The sequence below is a fragment of the Cariama cristata genome, unplaced genomic scaffold (assembly GCF_000690535.1).
Source record: "Cariama cristata isolate BGI_N322 unplaced genomic scaffold, ASM69053v1 scaffold33313, whole genome shotgun sequence".
Lineage (NCBI taxonomy): Eukaryota > Metazoa > Chordata > Aves > Cariamiformes > Cariamidae > Cariama > Cariama cristata.
This window is the reverse complement of record NW_009607191.1, coordinates 1-15,276: the sequence shown is the minus strand read 5'-3', so window position 1 is coordinate 15,276 and position 15,276 is coordinate 1. Positions and strand designations below refer to the sequence as shown.

Genomic DNA, 15,276 nt, shown 5'->3' with positions numbered 1-15,276 from the left:
CCGTGCCGGCTCCGGGTGTGTTTTCCAGCCACAGCACAGCCCGACGACGTTCCAAGGGGCGATGGGGGCCGCTGGCCCCGGCAGCGGGCTGTGGGTCTGAGGGAGCTCAGCACCGCATCGGACAAGCCAGGTCCTGGATCCGAGCAGAACAAGTTGCCTTCTGAGCTTTGAACACATCTGGATTGAATCGAGCTGAGCCCATGGGAGGTCTTGGGGGGCGAGGACAGAGCCGGACAATTCCCACGGGAGCAGGGCCAGCTCCCAAAGCTGCCGGCCAGCTCTGAACCCTGCCCCGCCATGCCAAGGGAGGACAAAAGCAGTCGTGCCTCCACCACTCGCACCGCGACACGAGTGCGAGGGGATGCCCCATCTCTCTCCAAAGCGGTCACGGCCCCTACAGCCAGGCATTCCCTCACCCCCCTCTGAAAGAGCCTTCCTGCGGCCCCGGCTGAGGCCAGCGGCATCACGCTGGGCAACACGAATGTGCTACACCGTGCCACGTGTCAGCCGGTTGCTTTTTATAATTGCAATTAAGAAGTGCCAACCAGCAATTCCTACTGGAATTAGAAAGTTCCTGTCTCTTCTCTTTTGATTCTCTTTCCATCTCAAAAACGCTTTTTAAGCCACAATCCATCTAGCATTAGCCCATCCAGCCACCCAAAATCCAGGTCTTTTGGAAGTGGAAGAGCAGTGGCTTAATCACACTGGCCAAACCCAAATCAACAAGGTGCCACGGCCGGCACAAAACGGGCTGAGAGCTGATCATCTCCGCGTGGCAGGGAAGCAGCACGTACCTTTTGCAAGGCTGGGCCAGTTCCACGAGCCTTGGTGTGGCCACCGTCTGCTTTGCGGCCTTCGTCACTTGGCCACTCAGCATCCCACAGGGGCACACAGTCAGGATGCAATCTTTTGGCCCGATCCAGCTCCAGGGTCTGAGGGCTCACAATTGCCTCCTGTGCCAGCTTGGAAACCTGTGGAAGAACGGGAGGAAGGTCCTTACGGGTGCTCCTGGCGTTCAAGGGTGACCAGCCTGCAACTCGGTGTACCCGGGTTCACAGACACCGACCACACACAGATGGGACACGAGCCTGTCCACAGCTCTGTCTGGCACCAGCCAAGCTGCGGAAGGAGAAATCGCTGCCTGGCCAGTCCCACAACCGGCCCTCCAGCCTCCTCTTACTCATAGCCCTTTGCCCAACCCATTCCCCGGCTCTGGAGAGCCCAATCAGACCCTTGTCCATCTCTCCCCATCCATCCCCACGACTGCAGGCTGGGTACAGGTCTGCCCTTCTCCGGGGATGCCTGTTGGGAGTCAGTCCATGCTCTGGATGGAGAGGACGAGTCCTGCTTTCCAGCCCAGGAAGCAGCTACATCACCCTCACAGACAGCAGCGCATCCAGGGATGCCATGAAGAGAGCAACCAGCGACCGAGCTCCCGTGCCCTCCCCTCTGTCCGGCGTCCCTGCCGTGCGTGGTCCTCAGGGACGCTGGATTCGCGAAAGCCACACTTAGAGTAGCAGGTCACCTTCCTGACCCGGGGCTCTGCGAGATGCTGTAACCGCGAGGATGCTCTGGCCAAGGCCCCCGCGTTTGTACCCAGTGTTGGCACCTGCTCGGGTTCAGAACGGGAGAGGGATGCGCAGACACAGGGCTCATCCACCGCAGCCCACAGGGACACTCTCCCTCTCCAAAGGGATGAGCACCCACCCCCCTGCCTCTGCAGACATGGTCACAAGAAGGAGCACTCTTACTTTCCCAGCACCCATTATTTTTCTTTAACCTGAACTATAAGGTAATTTTAGCGCTATCGGGATTTGTACGTCTTAGCCAATATTACTTTTTTCCCCAGCTGTCGCCCACTCACAGCCGGGAGAGCAATGTCCGTAACGAGAGCCTGCGTAGCCAGGTAAAAGTGCAGAGAAATTTCTTCCAGAGTAGTGTTTTTCATATTTATCTTCCTGGCTGAATCCAATAATTTCCCTGCTAAGGAGAGACGCTCAGATTTCAGGGTAAAAGTGCTGGTGCAGCTAACTGCATTCCTACAGCAAAAGTGATTACTGCTCCAGCGTGGGACTTCTTTTATGGTTGGACTCGATGATCTTAAAGGTCCTTTCCAATCTAAACGGCTCTATGACTCTGTGGTTCTTCCCCGATTTTTCAGAGGGTTACTGATGCCAAGTCCTGCTCCTTTCCCAGCCCAGAGACCGCAGCCAGAAAACCTCGCCTTTGCCATGGCAATGAGTGTGATCTGAGATCGCCCCAAGCCCTTTCACCCCTGCCAAAGCAATGACCCACCTGCAAGGAGCAAGTTCAGAAATACATCTCTAAATTAGGCTTCTGGTAAAACACTTAAAATACACGTCGTGTTTGCAGGCTCGTGCCCTCTGTATACACAGATGGGAGCACAGCCGCCCGGCTACGAACACGACTGCGCTCCCTAGGAGCTAAACAGGCCGTTCCCATCGGGTTTCTCCACTTTCCCAGGCTGCTTTATCAGGGGATGCAGCCCAGATGCCTCCCTTGGCTCTCCTGCTATTCTAGGCTGCTCCAGCCTGGCTGTTTTCCATCTCTCAGAGATTTTCAAAGAGAGCATCTCACTCCAAAGAGGCAGTTTCTCTCCGTATCACAACCCCCAGGCGGCACCCCCAGCCACTTTCTCCCCTCCATAGCACACACTGGGCACATCCCAGGGATCCAGGATCCAGGGTGTAAAAACTCAGGACAGTTTTCTGCATCGCTGTCCCCTCCAAATCTCACTCCGCCACCTCCCCACCTCTCTGGCCAGCAGGAACTGTGGCCGGGCCAGCCCCAGGATCCGCGGGGATGCCTGGTAGCTCCGTGCAGCTCCCAGGTCACTCCGGGGACCGGTGCAAGCAGAGACTTGGCTCTGCCGCTCACAGATATTCCCCCCAGACCAGTTAAACCAGGCTGCAGCTGGGATGTTCAAGCCTCACGTTCGCTGCAGCAGAAGGCAGCTCTGTCTTGTGGCTATTTCCAGTGTAGAACCCACTCATCCCATGAGAGAGTCCGTCCAGGGCTCCTAACCCCCGCAGTCCCTGCCCTGCATTTTGCCCTCTCTTATACCCATCCTCTGCTCCGGTATTTATTCCTTGGAAGCTGCACTGATGCTACAAGACCCAAGGACCTACCTCTCACCTTTGCTGTAGGTAAGCAGCCTGGTATTTTTTAGGTTCAGACAAGTTCAGCAGCCGATCAGAAGGGAAACCAAAACCCTCTAGCAGGGGACGCTCCCAGGTCGTTGATTCCCGACCACAGCCGTACAAGAAGAGGGATCTCGAGGAACAGCACAGAAGAGTCCGTAAAAGGCAGCTGACAGAGAACGTGATCCTGGCAGATGGTGTCCTCAGCCTGGTTAAACATCCACGTCTGCTGTATGTACCAAAGTTGGCACCGGTGCACACGGAAAAGCCATGAACAAATGGGCATTTACACTTGAGATTTCCTGACCTTACAGGTAAATGCTGTTTGCATACGCAGGGTCCTCTTTTCAGCACCCTCAGTGCATTGCTTTCAAAGTCCAAGCCTTTCCCCGGACCGTTTCAAGAAGCCACTCCACAACACAAACCTAGCAGCATCTCTGTCGTTCAGCTCTGCCAATTTAGAAACCTCTTTGTGGCAACGGCTTAACAGCCCCTTGTGCCCTTGCAGCTCCTTTCCTCTCGGGATGTCCCCAGGCTTGCCCAGCGCGTGCTCGCCCAGCTTTCCATCAGCCACAACCGTTGGAAGGTGCCCGTCATCACCAGGGAGAGGTGAGCAGGACAGCGGGAAGGGCTGTCAGACGGACACCGTCCGTCAGAGGCAGAAGCTCTCGGGAGGATGAGAGCCCCTGAACTGATGACAGTGGCAGAGGAGAGAAAACTACAGACACGCGTGTCTTGCCATCCCTCCAGGCAGAGGAAAGCCAGGAGTGCCACACGGTTTTCTCTCTATTCCCACTGCTAGGACTTCCCACAGACTAGCAACCACCATCCTGTCTCCAGAAGAGCTTCACCCCCTCCAACAGAGCTACAGCTGAGTTGCTTCAAGTAATGCACCATCACCCAGCGCCACTGAAGTTCACATTTTTTACATCATTTTTCACTTCTGTTCCCAAACATGGACTAGTTCTTCACCGTGCAGTGACAGCAGAGGTCTAACTCAAGGCAAGAGACCTGGATGCCTTCCAGCCAGCAGATTGCTGCAAGATCTCTCTGTTCATGGCACTTCCTCATCTTTATCCTCAAGATTTAGGCCAGGCTCCAAGAGGATGCAGGGGATCCCTAACTGTGTGCAGGTCCCTGGCTGGGCTGCGTCAGCCCCAGTATGGACAGGGAACACTCCGGGGACAGACGGTCCCGCTGTATGCACACGTGTGACACGTACATGTCCCCATCAAGGCAGGCATACACGTGATGTCTCTGCCTCCAAGCCAAAGCACAGCCCTTGGTTGGGTTTTTTCGTTAGAGCAGTGGAAGATGCTCCCGTGCCCTTGCAGACCGAGATCAAGGCTGGCTCCGACGGCAGCTGATCCGAACCCGGAGCTCTGCTCAGACCAGCAACCACCACGTGTTGCAGAAGCCCCTCCCGCAGCCAGGCAGAGGGTACGAGGAAATAAAAGGGCACCCAAACTTAGCATCCCCCAGTTCCTCCTCATTTTGGCAGTCAAGCACCTGCGCTGACTATGGTCTCATAGCCCTTTCTCCCCTGCTACAGACAGCCCCGGTCCCAGGCACCAGTGGGTCTCAGTGGCATGGAGCTCCCTGCGAAGCAGCAGTGGCAGGAGAGGAGATGGCATCTCCCCTTCCCTGGGAGCCAGCACATCCCCCGGAGCAGAGAGCACCCTCTGAGCTGCCTCCTTCCCAAAACGTGCTACCACGTCACCGACCTGCGCTGGTGCTTGCCAAAATCTTGCTTGGGCTTGGCCAACGCTGCTGTTCTTGGTGATAGTCGAGCTCTCGCAGCACCCCGGGAGAGGGTCCAGATCGTCTCTTGGTTTCCCCCCACGAGCCTAGCAAGAACAGCAAGGGTGTGAAATTTCAGAAACATGCACAAGCGTGAAATGTGCTTGCTGGGGTGATCCTTCCTGCCTAGGACGGGACCCACACGCCATCCCTGTGGCTCCCCACAGCTCTGAAGTGCCGCTGCCATCCCCGGAGCGCTCCCCTTCTCTGGCACCGAGTTTCCTAACCCTGTCCAGGTGGTTGCTGTCCACTCAAAAAGAAAAGAGCCTTCAAGTGATGCGTCTGGTTTTACAGTTACCAGGGGGTGTGCAGAAAGGGTCGTTTCACTACATCTCTGAAACCCCTGGGGGAGTTTCGTGATTGCATTTTTCTTGCCTCACCATTGCCACCTAACCATACCACAGGTATGACAGTAAAAATAATAATAACGTTACGGTCAGGGTGTGCCATGGAAAGTGGGTGAGGTTTTGCAGCGGCACATCAGTGGTTACTCTCCTGTGCCCAGGGCAAATTTGGAGTTGCTCATCCCCCACTGAGAGAAAGGCCATGGTGGGACAGGGTACCAGAGCAGTCGGGACAGGGAACAGCAGGGCGATGGGGTTTTTTTGAGCACAGTGACAGAAGAGATGTTACCAAGAGACTGTTGCCCTGGCTTGTCAAGCCATAGCTTGACCACATAATGCAGACAGCAACCCTGTTCCTAAAGCCGGGCTGTGTCCTCCAGGACAGAGCAGCCTGTGGGTCCGACGAGGTCTGGTCTCATTGCCCCCCAGCACCATCCCACCCCACAGCAACTCCATGGGGCAGCTCAGATGGGGCAGCAAAGGCAAGACTTGGCTCAAGCCCGGTTTTTGGATAGAAAACAAGAAAAAGCAAATTGAAGAGAGCCCTTCGCGTGCTCAACATCTCAACCTGTTTTTTTGGAGCCACTTCTGCTCTTGAGAAGAAAGCAGTAGCAAGACAAAGGCAAAGGGTCTGCACTGGCGGAGGTCCCATCAGTCCCCAGCCCTCCAGCCAGGGCTGTCGGGGCATCTCCTCCCCGGGGATCGTTTGCACAAGCCGCTTGCTTGGGTTCTGCGAGGGTTCTGTGTCCTGTCAAAATTGCCGAAGAGGACAAACATTGCCGTTGAACATACAGTTAAACCAACAAAGCATAAAGAAGCTACTGCTGTACTCCAAGCCATAGAACACACTCCCGAACCCCGGCGCCTTTGCCTCCATCCCTTCAGAGTGCGCTTAAGGGATCTCTCTCTCCGAGTAACTTCCCATCCATTTCATCTGGTGAACCCACCAGCCCATGGGTTTTTGTGCTCCCTCTCGGATTGCAGAGACAGGAATTTGCAATTCCGCCCTGACTGCAGGGTCCCTTTGGGACACGGCAGGGAGCGAGGGAAGGTGCTGTCCCGGTTAATAACACGCCATGCAAGCCCAGCAGGCAGGAGATGGATGATGTCCTGGCATCCAGGAGCCCAGGTGAACAGCAACACCTGCTATCAGCACCCTTGTGGTTTACTGCAAGGCACCACGGGACAGCACTCTGCCCACACGGCTTTAGGAGGACAGGCAAAGATGTATTTCTTTAGTTAGCGTTTTATTTCAGTCCGTTTGGCACAGATGCTATAGAGACACAGGAACATACATGCTCTGTGCCCTAGGAGCAGCACTGAAAATGTTTTTACTGAATTTTCATCAGACCAAAACCTTCCAGGAATCCCAGGCATCACTCTCTGCTCGTGCTGATCAAGTGTCCAGGCCTGAAACCCCAGCGTCTGGGCAGCGCAACTAAGGCAGCAGAGCCCTAGAGAGGAGCAGGGACACCAACAGAGATGTTCGCTGACAGAGAACGGTCTGTGCTTTGGGGAAATACCTGTGGTTTCTCTGATGGGGCTGGTACCTCTAGTGAGATGCTGAGCCCCAGCAAACACTTGCCAGAGAGCTCAGCACCACAGAGACCCCTGCAAAGGGCAGCCTCGCCGCACGCTCCCTGCGAGATGCCGGCCGACTTGTCTCCCCGTCACGCCTGAACACCGGTCACAGCCCTGCAAACACGGCTCCCACTGAGATCCCACAGAGGGAACTGCCGGGAGGACTTTGGCCCCCTCCCGCCAGTTCAAGACGGGACACGCTCAGGAAGGCAGCCAAAGGCGTTTCGGGAGCCAAAAACCAGTTTCAGCTGTTCGTTCCCAAGCAGCTCCTCAGAGGTTTTTCCTTGCAAAGGGGTGAAGGATTACCACGCCGAGGTGTCCTCCCCACAGCCCAGCCGGCACGGACCCACCACGCAGCCACCGCCAAACCCAGCACGGAGCACACGTGGCCCCAGTGTCCCACGCCGCTGCCTCGGACACTGCTGTGCAAAGCGTGCACCAGGACCCAGCCAAGGAACGGCTCACACGTGCGTCCAAACCAGGTCCCTCAACTCACTTGACAATTGTTAAGTATTACTCTTTTTTCCAATTACAAAAGATTACTTTCTACTCTTTTATCATGGCAAAAGCTCTGGACACACAGGCATGAAAGCTCGCACCAGGACCCAGCCAAGGAACGGCTCACACGTGCGTCCAAACCAGGTCCCTCAACTCACTAGACAACTGTTAAATATTTTTTTTTCCAATTACAAAAAAAGATTACTTTCTACTCTTTATCCCAGCAAAAGCTCTGGACAGACAGGCATCCCCACACAGGACGCACCTGCAGCAGCTCTGCAACTTGAAGGAGCTGAGCCACCTCACTGACACGGGGACAGTCCCGGGGGGGCCGTGGCCGTTCATCCCGCTTCACGCTTCCCAGCAGGGAAAAGGAGACCTCGCAGCAGCCAGAGACAGAAACACCTCCCCTCCGCTGCCTGAGCTCACACAGACCCGGTGCTGAAGAGGGATCAACCCCCTTTGAGATCAGCTCCCTGTAACGCAAAGGGTCACAGCTTCTCTTTTGAAGGGGCAGGACGGTCAGACGTTGTTTGTCATGAGAAGCAGAGGGAAGGGGAAAACCAGGCATCATTTCCTCTGTGTGTTTATCATGGTGTCATCTGATACATCGACTCGCTGCTCGGCGTAAATCCCCGACCGATCCCTCCCCAAGAATCATAAAATCTTTATCGTTGGAAGAGACCTCAAAGACCATCGAGTCCAACCGTATACCCAATGCCACCATGCCCACTAAACCCACTAAACCATGTCTTGAAGAGATGTGGGACATGGCCTGGACAGCCAGCCAGGAAGCCAGGGCTGGGAGGGTTTCTTACCTGTCGTGTGAGCGTGCAGACAAGTAACCAGAAACTGCAAAGACAAGAAGAGGTGAATTTAAAAGCTTGGTAACACCTGCAGCCTGGGCTGCCTCTCTTCAGTGTGAAATAATCCCAAGGCAGATGAAGCGTGCACATCTCCACAGGATACAACTGCTTGGCAAGTATTTGTATTGTTCTTCCCCCGTACCTTCCCGGTGCAGCAATGCACCTGCATGTGAAGTGCTCCTCTCCCATGGCTGCTCCTCACCGGGGGGTGCCGGCAGCCCTCGAGGCTGTAGGATGGAGCACCCCCAGCACCTCATCCCCTCAACAGCATCGAGTCATGGAATCGCAGAATCACAGAAAGGTTTGGATTGGAAGGGACCTTAAAGATTGTCTAGTTCCAACACCCCTGCCATGGGCAGGAACACCTTCCACCAGACCAGCCATCCCTTCCCTCCAGCCCGTCGACGGCACTGCACAGCTCGGTGTCGTCAGCAAACTCACCGAGGGTGCACTCCACTCACTGCCCACATCGCCCACAGAGATGTTAAACAGCGCCGGTCCCAACCCCGACCCCTGAGGAACGCCACTCCTCACCGCTCTCCACTCGGACATTGACCCCAACCCTGAGTGCGCCCACCCAGCCAGTTCCGTGCCCACCGAGTGGTCCATCCCTCAGATCCATCTCGCTCCAATTCAGAGGTGAGGATGTTGTGCAGGACAGTGTCAGACACTTTGCACAAGTCCAGGTAGCATCATCCTCCTGGGACATGCACCAGCAGCCACTCCTAACCTGCAGGTTCCCACCTGGCTCACGTAGCTACCCCTTATTATTGCCTTCAGTAACCTCAAGGGGACCTTTTGAGAGCCTCGAGGGAGTAGTGGCTGTATTAAACGGGGACTCCACAGCAGTACAAAACAAACTGCCACGTTTTAAAGGAGGGGGAGGCAGGAAAACCAGAGACATGGCAACACCGGCACTGCGTGGAAACCAGGCATGATTTCAGGGAGCCACATTGCCCCAATGGCAGCAACAGCCAGGCAACGGGCTGGCATCGCTTTGCCCAGCAGATGCTCTCACCTGCGGTGCCAGGGGCCTGCCGGTGCCCACCAGCCGTGCCATGCCCGGGAGCCCTCCCGCTGGCCTCGCAGCAGAGGGAACCGCTCCCGCGGCGTTTGGTTCTCCAGCGGCACCCGAGGAGCGAGAACCCGGCTGCCAGTGAAAGTCTGAGCCCAGTGGGCAGGGGGGTACATGCAGGGACCCCGCAGAGGCGGGCTGGGTGGGCACCCAGCCTTTGTAGGTGGGTGAAAAGACCTGTTTTAAAGGTGGCTGTCCCAGAAAGGCCTCGAGTGTCTCCTGCAGCATTCCTGGTTCGGGTAAATGAAGCCCAGACCACTGGTTAGGGTAAAATTTTCTGCTTTATGCGTCTGTTCCAAAGGACAAAACTATAAAACCCTCATACAATAAATGTGGTTGCAAAACAGGTCCTTTACAGAACTGCTCCTGGATCACATTCTTGGAGTCTAATTACAAGGACACTGGGAGAGTGACACTCATCAGCAACTCGTCTTCCTCGCCTGCTGTGCTAACAGAAATCACTTTCAAAAAAACAACAGGTTTTTCACATGTAAGACTGCTTGCTCGAGGACAACCTGGACTAAACCGAAATAAGCCACTCAGCCTGATGGAAGAGTCTCTCATCTTTGGTGCCAATTTAACCTAATTGTCACTATGTTAAATTACACGGGTTTGTTTTTTCCCCTGTAGGCAAAGACACACTTACTGTCTTACTGTATTCATTTTCTTGTTCTTACCTCCTAAAGAAGCAGTAACCAACCCAATTTCCAAAGATTACTAATTTGCCACTTCCTTAAAAGCCTGCTCCAATACAGCAACAACAAAAATTGTCACTGTCAAAAAATCCTAGTTGCAGCACTTTAAATTTCTGACACTGTCAAGAAGTGAGGTCTCATCTTTAACAGAACAACCCTGTTAACAGGGTTCTGTAAAACCTGTGAAGTAAACATACCTCAGTTTAAGCCTGAGACATCAAGCCAGGTGAAATTCACTGGATACAGCTTTGTTCCACTGAAGTCAATGCTTGATTCCCACCTGGGAAGGAGCCATCTCAGCCCATCTAAGCTATATAGCCCCTTAACTCTGCTGTCTGAGAGACTAATTTTCCCCTACAAATATGCTAAAGGATATACTACTTTTCAAATGTATTTTCAAACCACTATAAATTAGATCTTCTTAGCAACTAGACATCATTTTCAGAGGAATTCCACACCCACAAGGAAAAGATATTTGTACATGTCAGTCACCATGCGGCTAACTGACCATACCCTAACACCTCATCTCCCTCAGCTGCAAATACCACGTTGCAGGAAAAGAGCTGTCACTCTGCTTCCAAAACCAGCTGCGCTATCAGCTCCTTGGCATCCTTCATGCTGGAGGAGATCTCAGAGCCATCTTCTGCCACGTGGGTACCAATCAAGAACATCTTCCTCTCGTCCCCAATATCAGACAGTGCCAGAGCATCGTGGATATCGGTGATGCAATATGCACCTTCGAGGTCCTGATAAACAAAACCAGAACGAGCCTGTTAGTTGCAAGAGGCGGTTGCTTTGAGCCACTGCCTTTGTCCAGGGAGGGGAAGGGTCTCAAAGGCTATGGGGTCACCATTCTTGCGTACCTCCTATTAGAACAAGTTCCCATACCCTGAAATGCTTCAGGAAAAGAAAAGTGCTTATCCTTAACCTAATTTCTTCCCAAAGAAAAACAGGTACAGTTCTTCTAGTAATTCTAGTTCTGATAACAATGCAAGACTACCTGTACGAGGCAGACAAAAGCACCCCAAGCGCCCAGCAGAGTCACAAGAGCAGTGCAAATATACAACAGTCATGCCCTGCACACCTTCTCAGCCACCGGCGTTTCCGACTCCGGGACCTGGAGAATCAGTAGTAGCATTTGCGTTTGATGAAGCCAAAGCCTGCACTTGGGTTCAAGAGTAACACAAATGACTACTAGTAACACAGAATCATAGAATGGTTTGGTTGGAAGGGACCTTAAAGGCCATCGAGTCCACACCCCGGACACCTTCCACCAGATCAGGTTGCTCCCAGCCCCATCCAACCTGGCCTTGAACACTTCCAGGGATGGGGCACAGCCCTCAAAAAGGAAAATCTGGGCTTAAAAACTGGGCTGTTCTGTCATCTGACCGTACCACAGGCACAAGTCTATTCCAAGTACAGCACCAGTCATCGACACTTTCACAGAGACCTTGGGAGAAAGCCCTGCCTTGTGAGGAAAGCTGCTCTTCTCTCGTGCTTCAGCAGCAGCCTTAGGAGCAACCAACCGGACAATCTGAAGGCAAATAACAGTGCTTCACTTTTTGGCTGCTGCTAGGTAAAGCGGTACTTCTAGATAGACATTTAGAACAGGAACCCAACTCCAGGTCTAACCGTGGTCTCCCTTGCAGCTCTCAAACCTTGCAACTCTACAGCAGTTTCCACCATTATTTCCACCCGCAGCTCTGACTGCACCGTCTCCGAGCACAGGATCTGCATCTTGCAGATCCAAAACTCAACCTCAGATTATTTTCTTTTGCGGTCAACAGGTGTCCCAGAAAGACCCCCAGCTCCCCAGCTCCCAGCCGTGTAGCCTCCTTAAAGGCATGAAGCCTCCTCTGAAAGGCTCTGTTGCTGTTTCACAGCTGCTGCCAGCCCAAGCGCAGCAAGCAGCAGGGAACTCTTACCTGCTTGTTGGCCAGAACCACCACGGGCAGGGTGGAGTTGTTCTGGATCAGTTGATGAAGCAGCTGCTTTGCCACCGGCAGTCGGGCATGATCGGCCGAGTCCACGACATAGATCAGCAAGAGCACTTTGGGCAAGTACATCTTCCAGTAGGAACGCAGAGGTTCACTGCCCCCGACTGGAAGAGAAGACAGCAGCACAGGACTCACCAAGTACTCCACGCAGCACTGCTCCCAGAGCTGCCCACAGCAGGCCCTGCACTGAAAACCCAAGGTATTTGGGCTACCAAAACCTCTAAGTATTTGGGCTACTGTATATCAGACTGGAAAAAGCTTTATTTCCCCCAGTCAAGTCCCATGCAGGCATATGTGTATGCTCTGATGGGGGGGAAAAAAAAATCTTTCCATTTTAAGTTCTTTTTTTGGGAGGATTCTGGGTTCGGTTTCTTTATGGTTGCTTTCTGCCTTGTTGCTTCTTGCTCTCAAGCCAGTAGAGAGAGTAGAAAGAGGTTCAGTGTCCATAAACGCCATGTGAGAATGTCCCCATATAACCTATCTCCACATGCCTATCTCATCTTAAGACAAAGCAGGCTTACAATTTCCAAAGAAATTGAGCTCTGAGGTGGGGAGGGCTCTCACCAGATCTGTACAACACTAGGGACTAGTTCAAAACTCCCACAGCTTTCATACTGCCAATAACCGGAGGTGCTTAGGAAGAGAGAAAAATCAAGCCCCAGAAGACGCTTCAGGCAATCCTCGGTAGAAATCTCTGCACAGGACACATCTCTACCTGTGTAGCTTTTCTCTGCTGGATACAGAGGAAAACTGTCCACCTTCAAAACCAGGCCTTATAACAATTCTGTGGTGAAACCCCACGCAGCAAGTTTCTCGAGACTGTTGCTCGCATCTGGAGACAAAAAGAGTTTGGCAGTTTGCTGAGTTTAACGGGAGCAGGAATAGCTAACAGTACAGTAAGTATTTCAGACGCGTTTTCAGCTCTCCAGGTCTTCTCTCAGGTACACTGCAGAACCACTCACTCAAAAGTACTGAGGTGCTCAAGGCACGGATGAGTCTCCCAAAAGCAGCAAGTTTTCAAAGCAATACATCTGGGGTTCCCTATAATTGTCTCCTGCCTTACACAGGAGTTCTTTTCAAAACTAACTTGCTAGTCAGCCATCTTTTACTGCCCTCAGTGACTTTGTTCTATTTCAAAGCAATTTTGCTTTCACTTAAGTCAAAATGATTCAGTAGTTTCAAGAATGTAGGAAGGGAAGCAACATCTTCCACTACAGCATGCCCACCTCTTCTTCAAGAGCCCCAGCGTATCTGCAGGCAGAAGTGCAAGTCTGCCACCGTGGAAAGGAGCCAAGGGGCTGTGACTGACACATCACGCCTGGGTCAGGTGTCTCTGATTCCGTATCGTGGTGTTGTCGGGGCTCATCACCGTTCCCTTTGTTAACTGCATTCATGCATAGCATAACCCAGGGGTCAGCAACCTCGCAGAGAACATTCTTTTTTCCCAAACCAGCAGGAACTCAACAGAAGCCAGGAGCTCCTATCCCTCGCAGAGGCAAGAAACCACTCACTTATCTATATGATAGTATAAAGAAAAAGACAGAACAGTTTTCTATCTGTCTAAGCCAGCAAAATACAAACCCTGCTGTCACCTTGTGCCACGTGATCACAGCACACGCTGCTAACCCCTGGGCTAGGCGATGGTACAGACTGGATAAGTAACCAGATTAGAGAGCCATGCAGGGATTTACCTGGCTGAAACTGGCCTGAGACATTTCATTTCCCACGGGTCAGACCGCAGCCATCACATCTCAGTCACTACCAACCTGGACCAGAGAGGGAAGGACGACTCAGACACAACAGGTTCTGCCGCGGGGTGCGCAGCGCCAGGCCCAGGCCAGCCCCAGGCAGGAGCAGAGATGCTGTGGGTTCCTCTGGGCTCAGCTTGACAAAGCACCTCCCAGTAGCAGACACAGATGTCTCATACCTACTAGGAGAGGGGCACAGACTACAAGTATCTCTGGAGAGATGATTTCCCTAAGGCACCGCAGAGACTCCTACGGTACCAGGACCGGGCACGAAACTCTGCCTTAGCGGCCTCATCCTCACATCCCAAAAACTTACCTGGGATCAGCACACAACTCCTTTGGGTCTGCTGACAAAGGTACAGAGGTGTCTGTGGGCTAGCTGCCAGCTGAGCCAGTCGAGCACTGGTACAGCACAGTGCAGAAACAGCAAGAAGCAAAGGGCAGCTTCTGCCTCCGCAGAAGGCAGGCAGCGATGAGGCTAGGCTGTCCGCCCCTCTGCACCAGGGACTGACCTGACTCCAGGGCCTCTACCTTCCCCATCAGCTAGCTGCACCTAGAACCGCCGTGACACCTCAAAAACATCACAGCAGATGCTCCCTGCAGGCACGGACGATACCCAAAAATCAGCGCTAAGGACAACACAGAAAGTTTAGTGAAAACCTACGGACATTCAAAAGACTAGAAAACACCACTTAGGAGGCTTTTGAACAAAAAGAGTACAAAGCTTTCCTCTTCCTCCTCTCTTCTTTCACCTTATTATTTATTCGTCTTCAGCTCTTGCCCTTTGCCAGGCATGCGCACCAAGGAGAAGCTGTACAACACACAACGGCTACGGACCACAACGCAGGGCTTACTGTGGACACCTCTGCTTCGGGCTGGTTTCACACAATCAGACATGTTACCCTGCTCTCTCTGGGAGACGAACTCCTTGGAGGAAAAGGCTGAACGAACACAGACCTCCTCCATCACCAGTGTATCATCTCCTCCAAGAAGCAGGGTGGGAAAGCAGAATCCCCAAGGAGAAAATAATCACAACTTCACATTATCAGAGCAGGCACCAGGGAACATGGAGCTTTTAAAATACAGGCCTGATCCCGAGGGCACAGGATAGGAACTTAGTTTACATCCCTTACTAAAACCAGGTTCACTCACTCTCCAGGAACTCCATCTGGGACTCTTCGGTGCTGACGCAGATGGCATTGAAGCCCTCGGTGGGGGCCACGCTGCGCTTGACGTGGCTAGTTGCCAGGGAGTGGAGGACACTAGTCTTCCCTGCCCCGTCCAGGCCCAGCACCAGGATCTGCTTGCTGTGTCCTTTACCCTGCAAAGCGAGGGGCAGCAGGCTTAGCCAGGCAGCCGGGGCATGTGCAAAGCTCAGCAGGGCTGAGGGGGAAAAAAAGGAGGTTTAAGGAGGGGTCTGGTGGAAACGGCAAAAGCCGCTTCACGGTGAAGAGGGAGAAGGTGCTTGCGGGGCTCCAGCCGCACAAGGACACGGCCGGGGCACCGGCGGG

General features: G+C 53.4%; 1 protein-coding gene across 1 annotated transcript; it reads right to left on the bottom strand.

Moving 5' to 3' along the window:
• Nucleotides 1-106: 106 nt before the first annotated feature.
• On the bottom strand, nucleotides 107-15,068 carry LOC104158877 (testicular haploid expressed gene protein-like). Its single transcript, XM_009696638.1, is given in 10 exon segments — nucleotides 107-209; nucleotides 795-862; nucleotides 864-971; nucleotides 1,472-1,609; nucleotides 2,774-2,855; nucleotides 3,157-3,294; nucleotides 4,886-5,008; nucleotides 10,591-10,766; nucleotides 11,946-12,121; nucleotides 14,918-15,068. Coding segments are annotated over 10 exon segments (1,128 nt in total). The 5' UTR covers nucleotides 14,934-15,068.
• Between the last annotated feature and the right edge of the window lie 208 nt (nucleotides 15,069-15,276).